We start from the raw sequence: 24,919 nt of genomic DNA, 5'->3' as shown, positions 1-24,919 counted from the left end.
CAAGGCCTTTTCTAAGATTCCACACTATAAAATAAGAAACAAAGTATGTATTGGTGCTTATATCATATCGGTTTTTTAAAGTTTTTTTTTTTTTTTTTTATTGAGCAAAAGTGCGCAGTGTACAGTATAAGACACTTAAATGTCACCATGATCAATAGAACAATAGATAGGATAGCATATTAAAATCACTACCACAAGTTCAATATAGGAACAGAATAAACAAACAAACAAACAAACAAAACACACAAATAAAGAACAATATAAAATGAAATTGATAATACATACATAAAAGATTTTAAAGGGGATAATTCAATGGTACAATAGACAGCAGATTTAAAAGGGGCTCTGTTTTTTTCTTTTAGTAGCATTTTAAGTGATTTCAAATACTTGTAAAAATGAATTGTGAAGGCAATAAAATAAGGTTTGATTTTTGAATATTTTGCTTTGTGTATAAAAAAAAAGTCTTATCTATCATAATATTGTTAATTAAAGAAGTCATACTGTGAATTATTCATTACAAGACCAAAGATAATATCTTTTTCTCAAAATTAATTTAGTTGAGGGACTTTAGTGGAGAGCCAGTCATGAATATTAGAACATAGAGCTTGTGAAAATGTACAATGGAAGAAGAGATGTTCAGTGGTTTGGTCGGCTGCATGTATCATGTGCCTGCATCACATGACAGAATCATGGTTTGTTATTGTCGGTCTAAAATGTAGTTTAGGTGTTAAAAGATAAGCGGTTTTCTAATCAATGTAAAGGAGTCAGAAGCACAAAATTTTGACAAAAATTCTTAATTCTGGCCAAAAAAGCAGAAAAGTAATATACACAGAGAGTCAACGTGGATGTAGAATGAACAACTTTTACATGAGCCAACCAGGATATACTGTGTAGATAAAAAGTCATAGGCCTACATCATTTTGACAGTGTCTCTTCATTTAAATCTTCCTTTCTTTGCCATTTGTGTGTCAAGTCGACACTTCACTGCTTTATTTACAGTTGTTAAATATGAACAACATTGTTTGCTGTTCCTCTTGTGTGTGCAGTGTTGGGTAAGTTACTCTAAACTTGTAAATTAATATATTTACAAGTTACTGGAATCAAAATGTAATATATTTGCATTACATATTGCTGTTATTTAAATGTAACTAACTTACACTACTTTGAGTTACTTTAGTCCAGAATACTAATCATAATCGGTCTAAGTTTTGTTTCAAATACTTCTGCTGTTTCAGGAGCAGAAAGCTCTCTTTTGTTCCCCATAAATTATATTTAACTATAATGATAATCTTTTTTTTTTCCTCAAATAATTGCAAACAGTGAGAAAACAAAATAAATATGCACTTAGATTAAATGTGCATGTAACTTGAGTTACTTTAATTGTAAATAGCATTATAGCTTTTCACTTTTGTAATGAGTTACGCTACTGAGTTACTTCAAAAGGAATAAATTACTGTTAATATATTACAAAAATAACTAGTTACTCCCAACACTGTGTGTTGTATATGCGTCAACCTCTCTGAGCACAAGCCTTTTCCAGGATTAGACCAAAGCCCCTTGCATGTACTGTATGAATGTAGAGAGCGATTTGCCCGGGGTGACTCTAAGGGCCGTTGCCATGGTAGTGGAAGGTGTCAACGTGAAGATCTCCCTATGTTGTCCACCTCAGCCGGTAGTGAGGATGATCGCCTGTGTTGTACAAACACACTGCTCACACTGGGGGTGTTGAAAAAAATCGATTCGCGATATTACGTCGCGCGATTCTCGGATCGAATCAAAATGCATCCATATCGATTTTTTTTTAAATCTAAAAAGAAAGTACTAATTTTCTGCATTTATTCGTTTGTTCAAGGCATATACCTCAGTTAAGTTGGTTTAAAAGCCACAGGCAGATTGTATGTTTTTTTTTAATATATTTTAAGTTGTTGGCCTATGGCATATGTTAAAGGTCCCATATCATGCTATTTTTCACCCATCTCCATTTGTTCTAAGAACCCCAAAAAATATATTTGAGGTTTATTTTCCCAAACTCGCCTGTTTTTCAGAGTTTTAGCCTCTGAAAAGTTACTTTCTGAGCAACTCTACACAAACAGGCTGATTTTCATCCTACTTATGCACATTCATGAGTGGGCATGTCTATAGACAGGACTGGACTTCCTCCTCCCACACGGTGACGTAGGGCCAGATGACGGCCAATACATACATAGCACAGTGCGAAGGATGCTGAAATGATCGCCTTCGTGGGTGTGTCTGTTTACATGTCAATCACGGCAGAGAGCTTCCTGGAGGCGTGGCTTCTCCAGCTCAGTGCTGAGTCAAATTCGTCATCAAAGTGGGAACGTGTCATCAAATTGGAGCGAGGTGTTTGTGCTCACCCTGCAGTAAGAAAGGAGCAAATCACCCTCTCACTAACGATTGAGGGAATCAGTGAAAAAAACACTTTGGTCATGTGTATGAATCCCAAATAGCACTTTTTTTATGTTTAAAGCACAGAAAAGTCGATTTTGCTTTATGTAGGCCCTTTAAAGCCAATGTTTTGAGTGTAAAATATGCGAATAAAGTGTATTTCATACATAATGTTCTCATGACAAATTTACAGATTAGTTGTTTCTTAAGTCATAATATATATATAAAAAATTGCAATAATTGCCTTATACTTAAATATCGGGATACATCCTATCGTATTGTGACCTATGTATCGGGATACGAATCGTATCGCCAGATGCCAGGCAATGCACACCTCTAGCTCACACACACTTTAGCAATCAGCCACAAAATGACGCCAAAGAGATGAAATCAGTCAAAATGGGAAAAACTGGTGTCTGAACCCTTTATGTCGACACTCGTTCCTTAAACAAATCATCCCTATCACTGCATTCACTCTCTTTCAACATTTGCTTAAATGACTGAGCAACCTGCAGCAAAAGCTAAAATGGACTCATGGTGAGGACTGATGATAACAAGAAAGCACTCCAGATTTCCAGAGAGCCTCGCAGGAGGAAATGGATGAGCGAGTCTACAAAGTCACTGCTTCTGCCCCGTGTTTCATCTTCTTTTACAAGCCTGCGCTGCCTCCCCTGATCTGATGAATATTTGATAGCCAATTGCTGCTTCATCTTCTTCATGCTCCACTACAAATTAAAGGTCCATGCAGCTGCAACATCGGTGGAAGCTGCTGTAGCAGGGGTTTCTTCCACCTGTATACGCCGCTAAAGGTCTCTGTTCACATTCCCTGAGAGGAAGCAAATGAGAGAGAACAAATTAGGAACAAAAAGGTTACTTCCTCTGACAATTCCCGCCTGTTTGCACCAGTCTGTATTCAGCCAGCAGTCATTTAAGGATTCAGAATTTTAAATCTTCATTTGTGCTCATTTGTACACAAATATAGAAATAAATGATATACGAGAGTCCCTTGTTAGGCCTTATATAAATATTTCTCAAGCTTTAGATTCAAACGTCTCGATGAATCCTGAGCCACAGCTACAACTGAGTGTAAACCATGTGTCAAACTCAAGGCCCGGCATCCAAATCGGGCCGCTTAGAGCATCCAATTCGGCCCGCAGGAGAAAGTAAAAATGACAGAGAAAACATGAATTATTGTGTAAATGACCAAATATTTCAATTGTAGATAACTCAAATTCACCAATTTAATGAAACTCTACAACATTTTTAGGGACTTGCATGTTTTCCCCCTTTGTTTACATCACATAATTGCAGTTATTTTTAATTGCAAACTAAAAAGAACTCTCAATTTTCCTACAAGTCTTGCAATTTCTCACAGACAATTCCACAAAATTCCTCTCATCACACAAAAAATTGTGAACAAAATCAGGATTTTTTTAAGTGAATTGATCTAATATTGAAAACTAAGGCACAATGATGTTAAAATTGTTCTTTTTTCCCCCCAACCTAGAATATGTGGCCTACTTGAGATCATAATGGTTCGTATTTGGCCCCTGAGCTACAAGGAGTTTGACACCCTTGTATAAACTGTAACTGAAGTTGGGAAATTGGTTTAGTATTTAACAAAATTATTTTTTTAATTAATATTAATAATATTATTTAATATTATTGTAACTAGAATTTTATACACTATATTGTCTTCATTGAGAAGCTATTTTTTTTTTGGCTCCGGAAGGATTTTATTCCAGGTGAGATGAGGAAAAATGGCTCCTTTGAGAATAATGGTTGCAGACCGCTGGCATAACCCAAAGGTGCAAACCTTAAATCTTCTTGTTTCTACAGCAAGAAAATACAAAATCAAGACTTATGAAGGCTTGTCGTATCTCAAGTCATGCAACATGAAACATTATACCTACAAAAGGACATTTAGGTGTTATTTATGGAGTTCATTCTCTATTCTCCCAGATATTTCACTGTCACACCAGGATCACCTCATTCTAAAGGTCGCTCTGTCTTTTTCTAATTATAGCTGAAGCTGTATAGGAATGTTACAGATCTGTAAGTGTGAGCCTGTAGGGAAAATAACACGATGTCGTTATCTTCTGTGCTGCATGTGTATACTTTTCTTTCTTTTTCTTTTTTTTTGGACATAAATAGGATACATGACCAGTCTGTAGCAGGGCAAACACATATGACCAAAAACTCACTGCTTTAGAGAATCAAATTAGACAAACGCACATGTTTTTAATACTGTGGTAGGAAATCAGTGTAACCAGAGAAAACTCATTGTATAATTGTGATTTAAAAAGCAATCAATATCACAATGAATAGACCAGGATTCAAAGATCTTTGATGAAACACAAATAAGTGCTTTGAGATGACTATTGTTGTAATTTGCACTAGATAAATAAAGTTGAATTGAATTCAAATCAAACAAGATATAAATAAATCATGATATTTTAGAGAGTGAGTCCACCTTCCACTTCATTTCTATATCTTCAAACAACAAAACTTAATGTGGATTCTGAAGTTTTAAAACTCAAAGAAGGCGAGACCATTTTGTACTTGGGATATACTGTCTGCCAAAGAAAGAATCATGTCAAGGAAACTTCAAAAGAAACATCAAAGCGATCAGCAGACGCCTCTGACGAAGACTGGCAGTTGTCAGTCAAAACATGTCAGGAGATCAAAGTGGATTTCCGGATCGAGGTGTAGACACGTGGATTGTATTGCGCGCAAACAAATTGTTTGTTACAATATTGGCCACATTTACAGTTGTCTGAATAAATGAAATATTAACATATCATAGAATCATTTCTCACCTGACACTGCATGTTTAAACAAAGTCACATCTGTCAGCAAAGATGAGACTAAGGTTCTATCAGTGTCTAAAAGCAACAGTAGCTATATGTTGTTTTTTTACACTTATGTATTTCAACATTGTAGGTTTTAAGTGTTTTGGAGAATAAAGAATAAATGCAGAATAAAGACGTAAATGTAATGTCTGTGTGGTATCTGTGTGTTTGGCAGCAGCGAGTTGAAGTGAATCTATATTATGATTGCCTAACAACTGCTTTCCTGGTCTGTGAGGAGAAAGAAGAGCGATGTTTAGTGGTGTATAACAGCAGGTAAGACAGAATGATTTCATTCACTCAATCATATCCTCAAAGGTCTGCAAATAGTGCTGCACAGATGGCAGAGGATGGAAAGCAGATGTTACAATCTTTAGTGGAATGACTGTACTTGAAGCTGTGAAGCTTTGCACGACTGGCGTGTATAAAACTAAAAATGTGTAAGTAATGGAAGACTTTGGAATACAGTCAATTAAATAAAACTTGTATTATGTTGTTCCACGAGACATTTCAAGATGACAGTTTTAGACATGACGGCCTCTACCTTCGTATTCCCCTGAGGAATGGGATCTGACAACACAATCTGTGGTTTTATTGGATTATGGTGGTGGGAGTATGTGTAAATATGCCTGTGTTTAAACAGGATTTCAGATCAAAATGATAATTTCCAGTGGCAATGATGTTACATTATTCGTGGAATATTAGACTGTTTGGTGTTTACACATGACTTACCACTGTCTGTGAAATAAAAACCTGACACTTGCAACATTGTCTGGATTATTATTACTATTATTTTGTTGCGATGTGTTCACATAAGAGGTTACTGATCTGAAATGTGCTACATAATAAATAATGGGGAGTTTATTTGACGTCAGAAGACATAAAAATAAGTGCCAATTTACCAATTGAGAAACAGTGTGTCTTTGCTGCCATCTGGCGTTATAATTTTGGGTTTGGTTTTAATTTTAATCCTTGGCTCTGATTCATTTGGATGCAAAGCTAAAATATATACATATATATTCATTCATTCATTCATTCATTCATTTCCAGACCCACTTTATCCTGTTCAGGGTCGTGGGGTAAATTAATTTAATTTAATTTAATTTAATTTAATTTAATTTAATTTAATTTAGTTTAGTTTAGTTTAGTTTAGTTTAATTTAATTTAATTTATTTAATTTAATTTAATTTAATTTAATTTAATTTACATTTAATTTAATTTAATTTAATTTAAAGTTTTCCTACATAGTTCAATTTAGCTGATGTAACAAATTGAAATAGATTAATACTGAAATTTTTGATGGATTCACCCGCCAGCCGCCAGTAACTTCCTGGAACTATTTGAGTCTAAATGAATCACGTGACGGTCACCGAAAGGCAGCACGAAACCAGCCACTCACAGCGAAGCAGGAAGTGAACACAACGGTTTGCTGTTATTTAACGTGTGGTCGTGCCTTAAGAGGTAATATATCATACTACTATACGATAGAGGTATTGGTTTTTACTCACACGTATTTTATATCTGTGGGTTTGTGGTCGGTCTGTCTAAAGATAAATTATGTGACGTCTTTTTGGAAGCGAAGGTACCGGGGACTCAAGCTAGCATCCACAGCTAGCTCCCTTATGTTGTCTCTCGTGTTAATGTCAATTTTCTGACAACCTAACGACAAAACGGGTTTTACGTCGTGTAACTTCGCCCAGTTTTTTGTTGTCCTTAGCTTGGTCGATGCTAAATATTATCGTTAATAATGACTGGTTATACATTTAACGTCGCCTGTCATTAGTGTCACCTTGTTTGACGCTGGTTGTTGTCTCTAGTTATTTACCGTGCTCATGAGTGTAGGAATGTATAATAGTGTTTATTCTGTTATTTCGTTCTAAAATGCGTTAACATATCACGTTTCGATCAGCTGCCTTAAATGGAGTAAGCCTTGGCCTTGCTGCTCAGACTTGTCGGGACATGTTCTTCAGACCTCTGAAGAGGTGCTGCGGTATCTGTCTCCAAGATCCAAGTCCTGCAAAGTGTGCCTTTTGTTAATCAATATATTTTGTTAAACACATACTACAGAATCTTGATTGGATTGAAATTTAAGACATATAAAAGATAGACTGAATTTAAACCTTGTTGTTTTCCTTTAAGGAGCATTTGGCAGAAAATGAGGTTTTTACTGTCTGTTTTGGGTTGGGTTTGGATATAAATATCTGAATGCCTGTCGGGTTCGGTTTGGTTTGACTCAGATCAAAAATGCGGCCCAATCCGCACTCAAACTGCAATACTACATGCCTCAACGGAACCAAACAGTAGTTTCGTTTCGTTCATCCATCGTACTTGTCTTCTTCCAGTCTCCAAGCAGTCGTCGTCTACTTCTTTATTTCCGGTGTAGTGTAAAATAATCCTATGTGTTAAAGTTTCCTACAGGCGTATGCGCACTAATAGCTTAGTAAATATTTACACGTATACGTACAATATTTTGCTACCTTAAATTTCACTACTATGATAAACCCTAACCCTAAAAATTAAAGGAAAGATTCTTACCTTTTTTCAACATGACAGAAGCGCAGTTTGCCAGTAGCGCATGCCCATTGTCGACCGTAGGAAAAATGTTTTTACCCCTATATCAGAAGTGGTGTTCTTCAACAATTGGTGAGACTGGTTTAAAACCACAGGTCAGACACTACTCTCTACTGTACCTGTCTTCTTTGAGTTTCAGAAAGCTGGAAGAACCATGCTCTAATCTTTACGTCTGTTAAATATTCCTGCTTGTATCATAACTCTGTTTAAACTTTAGTCATGAGGGCTGCAGTACTGACTGTTTTTTTTTTTTTTTTTTTTTTACACCTGAGCTAATAGCTTTTAAAACACATCAGTAGCTGCTACGTGATTATATACATGTGTATGCTAAACTTAAAAAAAAAAAATGTTTATTTTTTCTGAATCTAAATGATTGGGTAACAGTGAAATAATGGTTAGATTTTATGAATTCACATGGATTTGTTCGCTTTTCCTTTTTTCAGCACTGAACCCCAAAAATAGCATTGAAGCTGTCATTTAATTGAAGTTTTTTAATGCTTTGATTTTTGTTGCTCATCTAAGTTTCACCCTCCTGGCTAAGAGCAAGATTTTTAAATGTATCGATGAATAAAGACATATCCATAAATTAAGGTTATATATCAAATACAAAGGTGTTTCATATGTCTGTTAATTCTTGCTTGCATAGGTACTGACTGTCTTGCTTTCTGTCTCTTTAAAGAAAACCCTACTAAGTTTGCCACATGGATTCTTCTGGCGATCGAAGGGGAACCGCAATAATGATTTTAAGGCCAATCAACACCAAGCCAACGCGTCTCAGGAGAAAGATGCCTATGCAAAACTCGTCAGCCAGCACCACAGCAGTAAGTTCAGTTCATACCTGAAAAAGCATTCAAAAGAAGGAGGCGTACAAAACGAAGAAATTGGACCAGGCCTGGAGACTCGAGGCCAAAGTGAAAGTCTGGAAATCCCTCAGAGAAACAGAGACCAAATACTGGAGGATTTCTCTGATTCCAGTGACTTCTCCCCCTCCTCCATGAAGACTAAAGCAGAGGCAAGCTTATTGCCAGTTCACTTGGATAAACTCAGCATCGCAGGCAGTAAGAACAACTCAGAAATGAAGCAGGGGGCCCAAGATTGGAAACCGCGAGGACCGAGAAGAGACACCGCCACCAGCCGTGACGGAGGACATCGAGTCAGGCGAGGAGCTCGGTTCTTTCAATCACCACACACCAAGGAGCACCGGAAGCAGCAGAGAAAAAACAAGAACGCTAAAAGAAATGCTAACCAAAAGGCAGACTCGGGTGGTGAATTGCCATCAGAAGGCATCACTAGTGGGCCGGCCCAAGAAAATGAGAAAAAAGGCAAGAAAAAAGCTCAAACAAAACATGGAGCAGAGGAGAAAAATAGAGACGAAATGGTAAAGTCTCAAGCTTCAGACAACAAAACTGCAGCACCAAGGTAAGATGGAGCCCAATACCAAACCTTGTTTTCATTCGCGCCTTAATTACGTCAATGGTTAATGTTTGTCATTCACTTTCGTATTTATCTTTTAGCTTTGGGAGTAAGTTCTCCTGCTGATAGAAGTAGAAACAAAGGAGGAAAGAAACAAGTGTTTGAGTCCTACATGACTATTGAGGAAGTTTCCCATGGCCTCAAAAGAGGAGAACTCCTTCAGGTACAGTAATGAGTGTCACGGTTGTGGTCAATTACATTTTTCAATACCAATTATGTCTACAATTATCCATGTTCAGCTACAACTGGATTACGATTACACTTAGTGGCATTTTTTCTAATTATAATTAAAATTACAATTATTATTTTCCCCCTAATGAAACTAAATTATGTTCTCAATTACTGAAGTTCAATTATAATTCATCACAATTACTGAGCCTGAAATAAATAATCTCATAAAACCTAACCTTCCTCTTGTGTTAGCTTTCTGTTAGCATCTCTTATGATAGCAGTTCGGTTTTTGAAAGATGTCTTTAATCAGCTGTAAAATAGGGCTGGTGATTTGCCTGAAAAATGTATGACGTTATGTTTCTCCCTCATTTGTCATGCAAATTACAAAGTCAATTATCTGAACTTCATTACAATTTAATTTGCTATTACAACAGCTTCATATTTTTTCAATTATAATTATGCCATAATTGTAATTAATTATCATATACACAATTACAAATATTTTCAATCCCAATCCCGATGACTGTCGTGGATGAGCTTCAGCATAAATCATAAGCAGTGTGTTATGGTTCCTTCTGACTTGTATATGGTTGTTTGTTTTTTTCCTAGGGTGAATAAGAATTAATCCAAAGAATTACCAAGAAGCTTTCATTTCATCACCTGTAAGTGAAAGAGGCTTTATTTGCACCTTTTTGTGTTGATTTTTCAATGAATACTGTCGAACTTTTTCAGAATATAATTACACCTTTAATCCAATTTAGCCATTTTTTTTTTTTTTTAAATTCTGTGGCTATTTAGTTTTGACTACATATACAATTTATTTTTGATTGTTGTTCGCCAACAGGATGACACGCAGGATATTTTTCTGGATGGTATTGTAGCTCGAAACAGAGCACTGAACGGAGACATCGTGGTTGTCCAAATGTTACCCTCAGGATCAGTTTAAGGTAGACCCCACTTTTGGTTCCATTTACAACTTTTATTTTTCTCTTAACCACTGTTTCTGCTCAGATTCAGCCCGTCTCATTGAAAACATAAAGTCAGTAGGTGTTTTGGTGACTGATGAGTTGTTTCTCTTCAGGTTTGGAAGGTCCAATACAGACAGTGAGAGAGAGTCAGAGACCCAGGCGGAACACTTGGTGACTCAGACTCAGAGCAGGACAGAGCAAGACACGCCTCCTACAGGTTCAGTGATTAAGCAATAGAAATTGCAGATATTATAAACCTTAATCACAACTGAAAGTTGGCAAATGTGCTGAATTTTTCTGAATGTGCCATTTGTTTTGTAAGGTCTTGATGCTAATCTTATATTGTGTTCAGGGGCGAATCCAGAAGAACCCTCAGCTCCAAGGACCAATGGAGAAAAAATAATGAAAACTGCGAAAGTGAGCATCCCTAAGTCTCAAATGTCATTCAAAAAAATGTTTAACATGTCTAAGGTCCTGTTGTCTTATACACTTTTGAAGCAGGATTTGGTAATGACATACATAAGACATGTAAATGATTCTGTATAAAAGTCTAATATAGGCGGTAGCTTCAACTCTACTGAACTCCTAAGAAAACAGATTATCCCCCCCAAAAATAGCCAAAAATATTTCATTGCACATTTCTAGAAGACAAAAGGAAAAAGAAACACAAGTAGCATAATTGTTTGTCCACCAGGTGGTGTACATTGTTGAGAAAACGCACTCTAGAGCCGTGACTGGCTTCCTGAAGCTCATCCAGGACAAACCGTTTGCCAAGTTCTCCCCCGTGGACCATCGGGTTGCCACGCAATCAACGTCCCCCTCTCCGACTGCCCAGAAAACTTCCGCTTCCGCCCAGACGACTACGCCGACACCTTGTTCATCTGTCGCATCACCAACTGGGCAGCAGACCACCACTTTGCAGAGGGGTGAGAATCACGTTGAAAATTTTTTTCTTTTGAATGGCGTAACGGTTTAGAAGGCGACCGTGTAATCGGAGAGTCACCGGTTCGAATCCAGCCTGGGTCATCACTGTGGGATGTTGAGCAAGTCCCTTAATCCTAACTGCTCGTGTTGTACGTCGCTTTGGATAAAAGCGTCTGCTAAATGAAATTACCGAATGGTTGGACTATAACAGTGTTTCCCCACAGTCGGCTCACTAAGACACTGGGTCAGGCTGGGACTATAGAGCCAGAGACAGAGGGCATCCTGACGGAGTATGACATAGATTTCACTGAGTTTTCACAAGAGGTGTTGGACTGTCTACCAAAGAATTGGACATCCCACCCGAGGAGTTCAGGAAGAGGAGAGATCTCCGGTAAGACTCTGAGGCCCACGTGTCTTCAAACAGTGAAAATCATTATTTAAGGTTTTTCTTTTCAGAAGATTTAGCTGTTGCTCATTTCAATTTTCCAATATTGCTTCTAATTCAAAACGAAATATTGTTTCTGACATCCAGCTCACAGTGCATCTTCACAATCGACCCTTCCACTGCAAGAGATCTGGATGATGCCCTCTCTTGTAAACAGCTTGAAGATGGTAAACAGTGCCAACAATGACTCTTTGTACTTGATGACTTTTGTTAAACCAAGTTGTTTATTGTGGTCATGAGCAGTTAAAAAGAAATTGTGTGCATTTGGTGTGTGTTTTTTTTTTTTTTTATGTGTAGGTAACTTGAGGTGGGAGGTTCACATCGCTGACGTCAGCTTTTTTTGTCCAGCAAGGAAATGGTGTGGATGCCATCGCCAGCAAAAGAGCAACAAGTGTTTACATGGTTCAAAAGGTTGGTTTGTTTACCAACTTGTCATAAGATTTATGCCTTTCATTTCTTGATCTTTTGTTTGATCAATTGCATGGAAATACAAGTTATTCAACATGTTTAATGCACTTAGGTTTGCACACAGTGATCTCTGTCTTACAGACAGCGTCTTGAAAAAGTGGAAATAGTTGATGGCAGTTCTTTGGATGAAAATGTCTCACTGAGGTGCAAAAGACAAAATGCATCATGCATTAAATCTAGAAGAATTTACTACAGCTAAAATTATATCACATGCCATTAAATTCAAGGTTTTCTTTCTGTGTTTTATAAATAAATGCTCTAGACTCAGTCATCCTGAAGTCCAAAGGGAATAATAACTTGGAAAGGGAGAATCAATTTTCTATTAAAGCTTCTAGAAGATCAGTCATGGGCAAGGTGGCCTGGGGTCCACATGCGGCCCTTAGCCTAATTCTGTGCGGCCCCCAAAATAAATCTTACCAAAATTGTAATTCAAAGAAATTGGAAGTAATATGAAACACCAACAGAATACACAAAATAACTCCAGAAATAACAAAAACACATATAATGACTCGTAATTTACACAAAATGCCAGGAGAAATTCCCAAAATAACACATAGATACACAAAATGACTACAAAAACACATAAAATGACTAAAAACTCAGAAAGCAAGAACCAAACTACACAAAAAAGAGAACAAACAATGATAAAAACCCTTTGGTCTTTCCGGTGTTGATGCTCAGATCAGTCGTTATTCTAAATGTTGATAATGTGGCCCTCAGATCAGACAATCACATTTTTGTGGCCCTGCTGTGATTAAGTGTTTGCGTGTGTGCTCTGTCTCTTTCTCTAGGTGATCCCCATGTTGCCACGGCTGCTGTGTGAGGAGCTGTGCAGTCTGAACCCTCTCACAGACAGACTCACTTTCTCTGTCATTTGGAAGATAACACCTCATGGAAAGGTGTGCTCATTAAAAATTCACCCACCTTTAAGTGCTACTCTTGGCCCTAGTCGGTGATTGTTTGAGCTGTAACGATGTCATCCTCGTACAGATCCTGAGCGAGTGGTTCGGCCGCTCAGTCATCCGTTCCTGTGTAAAGCTGAGTTACGACCACGCTCAGAGCATGATCGACTCTCCGGAGAAACTGTTCTCGGTTGAGGAGCTGCCGCCTGTGGATCCCGTGCATCCGGTGGATGAGATACACCAGGCTGTGCTCAACCTGCACCTAATCGCCAAGAACCTGAGAGCGCAGCGCTTCAAGGGAGGAGCCCTCAGGCTGGACCAGGTCAGTGTGCATCAGATCAGCTTCATTTTTTTATCATTTCCCTTTTTGTCTTAGATTGAAAATTCACTGAAATTACACTTTTCATTAGGGTTGGTGTCAATTATAGTTGTACTTGTTTTATTGACAATAATTACAATTACGTAATTGAAAAATGTGTTGCTTTTGTAATTGTAGTTTAGATAATTGACTTTATGATTGTAATTGGCGTGGAAATTCTATAAAAACTGGAAATTACAATTTTATTAAAAGCAAACTATGGGTATCCATGGTTGCAGTTCTGTGTTACACATACATAATTAACAATTATGTAAATATTTTTCATATCAACTTTTCCCACTACTTGTAAATCCTCTCTTGAGGATCATTTTACCATGGGAAAAAAAATTGGAATCCAGGCGTATACTGAGAGAAAAAAGGCTCAGACGCCCACACCAAAAATATCAATTCCAATATTTTAATGAATAACGAAGCCTTACAAGATAACCAAGAGATTAAAAACAAATTGAATGATAGATTATATTTTTTAGTGTATTTTACAGCTGATTTAAGACATGGGTCAAAACTGACTTATCATAAAAGCTAACAGAAAGCTAACAAAAGAGGAAGGATGTTTCATGGGGTTATTTATTAAAGGCTCAGTAATTGTGATTAATTGTAATTGAACTTTAAAGAATGTATTTGTAATAGACTTTTAGGGGGAAAATAATAATTGTAATTAGAAAAAGTGAACATGTATTTGAACATTTTGTACTTGAACCCAACTCTACTTTTCATTAAATGATTTTAGAGAAAGATTTAAATAAAAAATCATGTGAGAGTTTCTGCTGTTCATTTTGTGGTTATTTTTAAATTATTGTACTGTGTTTAGATGAAACTTTCCTTCACTTTGGACAAAGAGACGACGATGCCTCAAGGCTGCTTTGTTTACCAGTACAGAGACAGTAACAAGTGAGCATCACCTCTGCTCTGTTTATATCACTTTATCTTCATTTTTTTTCTCGTTCTGCTCTGTATTTTCCACTCTTTCTGTTTATTTCCTGAAGATGATTTTATCTCAAACTGTTTCCCAGGTTGGTGGAGGAGTTTATGCTTTTGGCTAATATTGCCACAGCGCACCACATTTACAAGAAGTTCCCATCGTTGGCACTGCTGAGGCGCCACCCTCCCCCAAAAGTTACAATGATGCAGGAGCTTCAGGAACTCTGTGACCAGTTGGAATTGAACGTAGACTTCTCTTCTGCAGGAACACTACATGTCAGTACCTGTTTATTAAAGTGCACAGCCCTTACTGTGAACATTATGTCATTGCTACTAGGGCTGGGCAATATATCGAGATTCAAAATCTATCCAGTTTTCTATTTTGGCAATATAGAAAATGAAAATATCGTCTATATCAATATTTTTTTTTTGTTTATAGCTTATTTTGTATTAAAATGCTCGTTTTGGGAGTAGCTGCTTTTTCTACTTCTCAGAACAGCATGAAAAGTAGAGTTGAATGCATTTCCGAATGCATCCTAACCCAGACCTTCATCTAAACAAACCAATAAGCAGCTAAATGTCACTGTCCCATTGTGTATGTTTTTCTCCTTTTGTGTATTTTGTCGTCCTATGTGTTTTTGTGTATTTTTTAGTAATTTTGGATGTCTTTCTGAGTCATTTTGTGTATCTTTTGGTATGTATGTTTTCCCATTGTGTCTTTTGTTGTCCTTTTGTTTATTTTTGTTCTTTCATGCATTTCTGTTGTCCAATTTTTTTTTCTCTTTTTGTGTCCTTTTGTGTGTTTTTGTTGTTCTTTTGTATATTTTTTATTTGTGTACATTTTTGTAGGTTTAATTTGTGTCCTTATCTATTTTTGTCGTCCCATTGTGCATTTTGTTCTCCTTATGTGTATTTTGTTGTTCTATTAAGTATTTGTGTTGTTCTTTTGTGCTTTTCTCTCTTAATTTGTGTTTTTGTAGCTATTTTGTGCATTGTTGTTTTTTTTTTTTTACCATTCTTAAAGCACTTTGATGTTATTTTAGCCTGTGTGGCATTTTTCATCTGCAAATTTAACCCTTAATTGTCCTTCTTGTAAGATTTTATTTTAAATTAATATCGTATTTTGTCATTTTAAGAAAAAAAAATTGAAGTATGAATTTTGGTCCATATCGCCCAGCCCTAATTGCTACTTCCATGTGCTCAATGTGTGTTAAATACACTGTTCTTACTCCCAACATGCAGGCAAGTCTGCGTTCTGCTGTGGGTGATGATGAGTACAGCAGTGCCAGGAAAGATGTGCTTACAAACATGTGTTCCAGACCAATGCAGGTTGGGCCTGTTTAACCTATCAGTTTGCTGCTGTTCTTCAGTTAAAATCACCCAAAACATGCTTCATTCTGTGTGTTGTGCTGTTTTTTCAGATGGCGCTGTACTTCTGCACCGGTGTGTTGAGTGAAGAAAAGCTTTTCAAACACTACGCGCTCAATGTTCCATTGTATACTCACTTCACATCACCAATCAGACGCTACGCTGATATCATCGTTCACCGACTACTGGCGTCTTCTTTGAGTATGTATCCTTGTTAAAGGGCTTTGTTTCCCCTTTGTATGTGTTTGAAAGACAAATATAAATATAGAACGATGCCGTGACTTAAAATCGATTCATTAACTTTTTAGCTAAAATAATAATTCAACCAGTGTGATGGAAATAAATACCTGACTACGGTGCAGTACAGGTGAGCTTTCCTAGATTCCTGATGTTTCTTGTAAGGGAATCATCTATAAGTTAATTATGGACATAAACAAACAAGTAAACAATTATATTATTTATAATTATTCGCATTTTATTTGAATAAACACATCCATATAAAGTCTGCCATGCTTAAATCCAATGAGTTATTTCCTTGTTTCGATACAATCTATTGATTACCTTTTAAAATGATTTTTGATCAATTAATGTAGTCCGGAAGGCCAACTTGCCGAGCACAGATCAATGTAGTTGGTTCGAAGGAATATAAATTGATGAATTGATCAAAAACAATTACTGGCAGAGAATAGTTTAACAAAACGTTGACTTTCCGTGTCCTCTCTCTGTGTGGCTGCAGACTGTGGGCCTAGCTTACGGATGTCACCAAAGGAAGTAGCAGAACAAGCGTTACAGTGTAACCGCAAAAAGGCTGTGTCTAAGAAAGTGCAGGAGCTGAGCACCGAGCTCTTCTTTGGAGTGTATGTGAAGGTAAGTAACAGGTCACAACAAAATACACACCCATTGTTTTTGTTATTTCCTCTATTTCTTGGTGCTTTTACTTTCCTCTATTTTCACCTATGAATTCCCTATTAAGAGGAATGAGATAGTTTTTCTGAATGCTCACATTTTGAGCTTGTTATCTTTTTTGATTGTTTTCTTTGTTTGCTTTGTTAGGAGTGCGGCCCATTGGACTCGGAAGCCATGGTGATGTGGGTGCTGGATAAGTCCTTTGATGTGCTGGTTCTCCGCTACGGGATGCAGAAACGCGTCTACTGCAAGGTCAGAGCATGTCCATGTTTACATCTCATGTCTTGTGCTTGTATTCAAGGGTAGATCGTTTGAAAATAATCTGATTGTTTCATGAAAAAGAAAGTTTTAGCTACTCATAAGAAAGATGATACAAAGTGAATAACTTACCTCAGTATTTATTGGATACTTTTGTTTCCATCTTCAGTCGATTGAGGGCCTGGACTCGTTCCAACATCGGAAGGTTGGAAAGAAAAGCGAGCTGACTTTGGTCTGGAAACAAGACAACCCGAGGATTCCCCCTGTGACGCAGGTGAGCTCCACAAGCAATACAAAGTATTGAATCTTCAATTAACGTTTTTGATCCCTTATCCAATTTTTTGACCTTGCATTTTGCTGGTTTATAAATTTACAAATGTACAAAGGCGTATTAGAGCCACATTGAAATAAAAAAAATCTGGGCACTAGGAGATTAAAGTCATGAAATTTCACGATTAAAGTTGTCATAATATTTCGAGAATAAAATCATAATGCCCAACCTGAGGAAGCGGGGAGCAGCACTCAAACCACTACAGTGGCCGCGAACAGAGCGAGGTGGCTGGGCGTCTCGGCCGCGTAGGCAGCGGTATGGAGCAGGGAGCCTGTAGCCGACGGAGGAAGCGCCGACACTGCTTCTTTTCACAAGCTGTTATCAGGCTGAACAAAGCACTTTGAAGGCTGGTCTTGCACTTTATTGTTTTATTTCTTTATTGTTGTATTGTTTTAAGTTGGCTATCTGTGTGTTTTTATTGCCTCGCTTTATAAAGTCAAATGTTTCCCTTTGAACTTTTACTTTAATTATATTTGTCTATTTTGGTGTTTGTTGTTGTCTCTGGCGCGTACTGGTGTTTTTTTTGCACAAATAATTCAATGTGGTTTTTTTCACTGCAAATGGCAAATAAATTGAACTCGAACTTGATGATTTCATGAGAGTAAAATTTAAATACAAACAGGATCCTGTGTGTGTTGCAGTTACTCGAGCGTTCGGGAGAATGTGGAGAATCTCAAAATAATACGACTTCAATTTCGAAATATTATGACTTTAATCTTGTAGTGCTCAGATTTATTTTTATTTTTAACGTGACCCTAATATATGATTATTGAAAAATCTGATTATGTCAACAGTGGAATCATAAAACATGCATATCCAGTAGTAGACAATCTCGATCATAATATCGATAACATAATTCTTTTAGGTGTTATTGTTGCCTATGCTGCTCCAGTGTTTAGCAATGGTTCTAATTGTAATTAAAGATCAAAATGAAAAGGGAGCTGTGTGAATAGTCAAACACTCATTTTTATGCTTGTTTTATGTTTTGTGCTGCATTCACACCGAATGCGTGTTCTGCGTCACCGGACGCATCTGCCGTACAAAACGCTTCGCAGGATCAAAAAATGTCCCCATTCGCATCATACGCACATCTGAAGCGAAGCCCCGCCCACCAGCGACACATCCAACTGTGGGAGTTTCACTGCCTGCTGAAGCGAGAAGCTGCGCTCTTTTTATCTCCTCTCATAAACATAAACCACCAGTGAAAAAAAGCCGGTGTGATTAGCGACTAATGCTCTCCTAGCTTAGTGCCGACTTTCAGAGATGAAAACTACAGAGAGAACTTTTACCTGCTACTACCACCTCCACGCCAAATCCTTCCTAGTCCGGTCCTGGTTATAAAGGCCGTGTCATGCAGCTCCAGGTGGTCACACACAGCTTCTACTCCATGGTTTAATGGGTGAACAGACCGGTGTCCGTATTGACGGCCTGACATCATCGTCAACAAAGACTCTGATTGGCTTTCGTCATGCGAAACACCCGCATGTGTTCAATATTTTCAACTCTTGCGAATGTGCGGGTGTGCGGATACGTGTAAAATCGGGAGCGTGCTCGCACGGCCAGTGCACTTGACGTGTGGATCGGGCCTCACCGCCACACGGGAAAGATTTCGCATCTGGAAAGCATCTATCCATTGACTTTGTATGTAATCTGGACATACGGACATTTCGTGACGCATCTGCTGTGAATGCAGCATTAGACCCAGTAAGTTATTGATTTAGGAAATATTATTTACCATGTATGTCTCTTTTTGCAGGTCATTTCCATCTTCACGTTAGTGGAAGTGCAGCTTAAATCCGGCGGGGATGCTATGAAATACAGCGCAGAGCTAAAGAAGCCTGAGAAAACAAGTTCATAAAGAAATGAATCTTTATCCTGAACTGTATTCTGAAATGTTCTTTTTGTGAGTTTAAATGATTTTTGAATACGTAGACATGTCATACTGAAGAAGGGGTAGAAATTTTACCAATGGCATTTTAATTTTCCTTGTATAATTTACTCTACTAATGTTGCTCCTTTTCCAAAGCACATCACAGATGGCATTTAGTTTCATTTTGACTGAATTACATGGATTTGTTAATACATTAACCAACAGTTTAATAATCCACCCTCTAAGTGTGCTGTGGAAAGAGATCAACTGCAATAACAACCATTCTAGTAATTGTAGTGAGTTTCCTAAAAAGTGACTCAGCATTAGGAAACTCAATTGAGTTTAATTTATCTGACGTTTAGGCAGATCTGAGGTCAGCTTTTAAGGGATGTAATAATCTTAGTTCACAGGCTTATGACTGCTTTTTGTTGTTTTATTGCTGATGGGACGTTTTTCGTTAGTCTAACATTAATAGGTTTTTAAGTTGTTTTTGATTTTTGTTTTACTGAAAATTAAAAGTCAAGTTAACAGCAATGAGTGAACATGAAATGCTTCAGGTTTTTCAGCCTTAAGATAGAAAGATTGTGTGTTGAGCCGACTGTGTTGATTGTAAAGATCAGTGTTTTAGGTTTATTTAAAGAGGCTTGTGAAAGAAAAAGCTAGTTTTAGCTTATTGGACACGTTTTTTCTTTTTTAATTTAAACTTTTTAAACACATGTACATATGCTTTCTATTTAACATGCAACATTTTCTGAATTGTAATGATGATTCTGCTGTGTGCTGCTTGGGATTAATTATTTATTGTGGTTTTCTTTATGAAAAACACGAGAAATACTTGAATGTAAAGTGCTGCTGAAGTGTCGTTTGCCTTTTGTTTAAAAAAAGAAGAAGTGCTTCCAGTGTTACTTTAATTTTATAAATCTGAGTTGTGCCACAGGCAACTTTACTGACCTCATTTATAACAAATGTGATTTTTTTTTTTTTTTAGCCTCTTTAAAAGAAAATGACATAACTTATATTGTGTGTCACGTAACGTGTTATAATTGTGTGTAGCAGTGAGTTAAGTGTCAGCTTCTTTTGACCTAGAAAGGCTGTAGCGCTCCTATAGAGCAGAACTGATTTTAAACTAAGAAGCTTTTCTGCTTGTTGGGTTGGAAGGAAATAAAAATGCTTCACTCAGTGTTACCACACATGCAGTTAAACGTCTGTCTTTTATTTAGTAAATACATAATATACATCAAAGAAAAGTGTATCATTGTCTTCATTTCATGTTAAACACCAGCTTTGTTGAGTTGTGAATGAATAAACAGGATCTCACCATGATAAGACACATTTATTTATATATATATATATATTAATTGGTAATGTGGGAGAAGATGAGAGAACCTAGAGCAGAGGAACATGAGAATGTGCTCAGAAAGACTAAAGCTTGCATGCATTCCAGTTAGAGGTCGATCTATATGGGATTTTCAAGGCCGATACCGATTTTTAAAAACAAAAATTCAGTCAATGGCCGTTACACTTTTTTTTAAAGCACATTGATGATGAAAGACAATTGAAACACTCATATGATATAATGAAAAATAAAAATAAATACACCAAATAGAACCTCTCAACATTTATTGAACTTTAAACATACCCGCACACAACCAAGTAAAACAAAAAGTACAGGACGGGTAAGTAGCAGTAAAGCACGACAACAATATACAATGTGTAAGTAGTGGGTTTAAACTAAATACCAGTTTTAGGTATAACCACGCACTCCTTCCCTCTGCTCACAGCCACCACCATTATACCTAAGCTTCACACTTGTCACCATATGCACAACTACAACATCACATCTCACTCTCACTTTAAAATAATCAGCTCTTCCCCACACTTTCCGTTTCCTACCTTGTGTCTCTCCTCCCTGTTCCCTTCCCCCTCACTTAGGTGTAACACTGCCCTCTCTTTTTATATCCTCATTATAATAAAGGGTTTCATACCCTTCCGTAGATTTAAACTTCTAGAAATGTTTTTGGAACATAAAATGTTAGTTTTGTGGGTAACGCTTATATATAAGGCTGACATTATGCTGTCATTATTACGACTTGACACCTGGCATTAGCATGAATAAGGTGTAATGAAGGTTGTCATTAAGTGTCGTTCATTACCCTAACCCAAAAAATGCCAACATAGCTCCAAAGGTGTCATAATTTAGTGAACGACACTTAATGACAGGCTGTTTTAATAAATTATGAATCAATAATTTACAAATACATTCTTTTAAAATCATACAATGTGATTTCCTGGATTTATTTCTCACAGTTGAAGTGTACCTATGATGAAAATGACAGACCTTTTTAAGTGCGACAACTGACACAGTCGGTGGATGTCAGATACTTTTTTGCCTGTTTGTACATTACGTGTATGTAATATCACCGTAATATTTTACTATTTCATATACGCTACTATAAAAATGTCATCAATTTTAAATAATACAAAATATAATGTGGCAAAATTTAAATTCACAATATACTCTATCACAATATATACATTTTATCATGTTTATTGAGTAAATATTAATATATTTTATGGATATTTAATGTTTGGCTGAGGTTTGCACTCTTGTCTAAATATGATTTTTTTAAATTTTTTTTTTTACTTTTTGATAAGTATCTGCTACAGTTATAACAAAAACTACTTGGATGTTTTTGGTGTTCAATTCCTGGCCTGGTAATCCTTGTCTTTATTAAAACTAGACTGAGCAGGCATAGGATGAATTGTAATTGATAATAAATTGTAATTGGTGTAATAGAATGTTTATTGTCAATATGATCCTTATTTGTCTTATTTGTCTTATTTAACATGAAAACGATCTGTTACGTGATTCTAAAATCCCCTAAGAAACCATATGAGGATGAGTTGATAGAATACAGATTTATATGTACTCAGGTTATCCAGAATAGGGGGAACATTAAGTAACCAATAGCTGGTTTATTTGGTCTCTTAATTTCTACCATTTGACGTTAAAATAAAGGTGATCAATGTTAAAGTGTAGACAAAATGCAGAGGCAAGCTACAAACCCTACAGATACAGTATGTTAACTGTAAAATCAAGGTGTAAACAGGTGTTTTATGACCACTATTCCAGTTAGAAGCGATATGGTCTTTCCTTATCAGTAGCAGTCCTCCCTGTTGTCATCCTATAGACCAGACTGAGCAACTGGCAGCCCTTAATGTAGAAGCACAAACATCTAAAACAAACACAAATGACGAAAAAGAAAATAAATGCACAAAATGATTGAAAAATACACCAAATGACAATAAATGTGCAAAAAAAAAAAATGCAGAATAACATTATATAAAACACAAAATGACTCCAAAAACATACAAATTGACAGAAAAAAAATAAAATAATAAAATGCACTAAATTACTTAAAAATACACAAAACGATTGGAAAATACACACAAAGAAAATAAATGCGCAAAATGATGGATGACAAAATGACAACAAATGTGCAAAAAAAAATAAATAACTGAAAAAGATACAGAATGACATCTATCTATTAATTACAGGACCGTCTGCATGTGTGTGTGTGTGTGTGAGAGAGAGTGCATCCACGGAGGGGATATAGACAGGTAGCGCATCACACACACACACACACACACACACACGTGAGTGCATGTGCTTCTTCTATGCGGTATAACAACCACAAAGAGGAAAGGTTTTAACAGCACCTTAACACCTACAATAAACATAAATATCACACACACACATACACACAATGTTTCCAATGTACATCTGTTTGTATATTAATTACTAACCTTGGATGATAAGCACCCCTGCATTAAGAAATGCTAAATAAATAGTTTTTTTTGGACGTATTATGTATTGATCAGATTCTACCTAAACTGCCGCATTGGTGCAAACTTTATTTATCAATTTATCATGTGCATGTCCAATAGAATTAAACCAGGGAAATTGCACACGCTATTTTACTTTGCATCCGCAAACCCCTTTATAACACTACATAGTACAGAGTATGTCCAGCTCTTTGTAGATCCAACTTTCAAACACATACTCATTTGGCCATAGTTGATCACTCTACTTAAGCTCCTCCCACTATATGAATACATACTTCAGACGGGCACTGTACTAGTCATACAGTATAAAACACAAAATGACTCTGATAGCACAAAAAACAACAACACACAAAATGACATCAAATGACCACACCGACCATGGCTCAGTGGCAGTGTGTCGACCAATAACCGAAGGGTTGGTAGTTTGAATCCCACACTATCCAAGTCATTGTCGTCGTGTCCTTGGGCAAGGCACTTTACCTGCTTTTCCTCGTATGAATGTGTTGGTGGTGGTCGGTGGTCAGAAGGACCGATGGCGCACTGTGGCAGCCTCGCTTCTGTCAGTCTGCCCCAGGGCAGCCGTGGCTACAATAGTAGCTTACCACCACCGTGAGTGGAGTGAAAGAATAATGCACATCAATGTAAAGTGCTTTGAGTTTTACTATGAAAAAGTGCTGTATAATCCAATGCAATATTGTTATAAAAAAAAAAAAACAATCAAAAAACACATAAAATGGGACAAAAATATCCAAAATGACTCCAAAAAAGGCAAACAAAAAAATAAGAAAAAACACTATAAACCTTTGTTTTCTTTCCCTCCTGTGTTAATGCTCAGATTGGTTTCCACATGCCTGTATTAACTGTTTAATGTTATATCGCAGCACGTGTCACAGCTGTGATGCAGCAGTATTTATTTTACAAGGTATCTGCTATTTTTACTGACAGCTCGTGGTTTAATGAACAGTGTTGAGAACCCATTTACTGCTGCTTATAGAGCAAACAACAGTTAGTGATTATATTTCCACTGCTAACCAACGCCCTGATAGTTAGAAATCTGCTGCTACTTTAGCTCAAAAGACTGCTTTTTTTTATCTCTGTTTATATCTTTATTGTGGGAAGGGATTCTCAGCAGTGTCTCCAAAGAGAACACACAACCAAAGTCCAAAGATTGCATGTAAATTTATTACAACACTGAAATGACCCTATAGGGAAACCCCATTCAATAATGTAAACATGTTACAGGTAATTATGTTGTGTTAATCATAAATATCCATCACCTACATGCCTACAATATTGTCAGAAATCGTTCACACCATTTCATTGTTTTCTCATGTTACAGAATTTCTAAATATTTTCCAGAATGACTATTATGTAAATGTAACTAGTATTCACACCTTTGGCCTAATATTGTGTTAAAGCATCTTTGGCAGCTGGTTTCACCTGAGAATCTGACTCAGTTAAACTGGAACCGCCGTTTCATCAAAGAGAAAACACCTTAGTTGCCATGGAAACACAGTCTGTGCTGCAAACCTGCAGGTTTAAGCAGCATGCTTGGTTTACCTGCTGCACACACACTCATATAAAAGCACGTCGTCATTTTAAAATAGTAATTTTGTGGTCCGGTAATGAAATTGAACCGAAAATCATGATAAATGTTTATTGTGATTTTAAATAGACACAAATAACCCAAGAATTATTAATTTGTACCGTACTTTTTAATGAGATGATCACCATGTGTTTTAAACATCAGTAATATGCCTATATAAGGATACATACTAATCCGTCATCTTCCAATTACCACGGCAGATCCATTCACTTAGAAACCTGTGATTCTTCATCATAAAATTGTGACTCACTGCGTCA

The 24,919-nt window shown here is 36.7% G+C and overlaps 1 protein-coding gene across 1 annotated transcript; it reads left to right on the top strand.

Annotated features, from left to right (window-relative positions):
- Positions 1 to 1,618: 1,618 nt before the first annotated feature.
- dis3l2 (DIS3 like 3'-5' exoribonuclease 2) lies at positions 1,619 to 20,179 on the top strand. Its single transcript, XM_028473370.1, is given in 26 exon segments — positions 1,619 to 1,696; positions 8,506 to 8,970; positions 8,972 to 8,999; positions 9,002 to 9,245; positions 9,351 to 9,482; positions 10,090 to 10,132; positions 10,315 to 10,410; positions 10,511 to 10,655; positions 10,791 to 10,855; positions 11,133 to 11,240; positions 11,243 to 11,364; positions 11,587 to 11,711; positions 11,714 to 11,753; positions 11,895 to 11,974; positions 12,105 to 12,142; positions 12,144 to 12,218; positions 13,067 to 13,174; positions 13,266 to 13,499; positions 14,368 to 14,447; positions 14,570 to 14,753; positions 15,720 to 15,806; positions 15,899 to 16,046; positions 16,582 to 16,712; positions 16,899 to 17,003; positions 17,179 to 17,283; positions 19,097 to 20,179. Coding segments are annotated over 26 exon segments (3,168 nt in total). The 3' UTR covers positions 19,199 to 20,179.
- The last annotated feature ends 4,740 nt before the right edge of the window (positions 20,180 to 24,919 follow it).

This window comes from Gouania willdenowi, chromosome 17 (genome assembly GCF_900634775.1).
Source record: "Gouania willdenowi chromosome 17, fGouWil2.1, whole genome shotgun sequence".
In the NCBI taxonomy this organism is placed as follows: domain Eukaryota; kingdom Metazoa; phylum Chordata; class Actinopteri; order Blenniiformes; family Gobiesocidae; genus Gouania; species Gouania willdenowi.
Note: the sequence above shows the minus strand (reverse complement) of the source record. Positions and strands in the feature narration are given on the sequence as shown.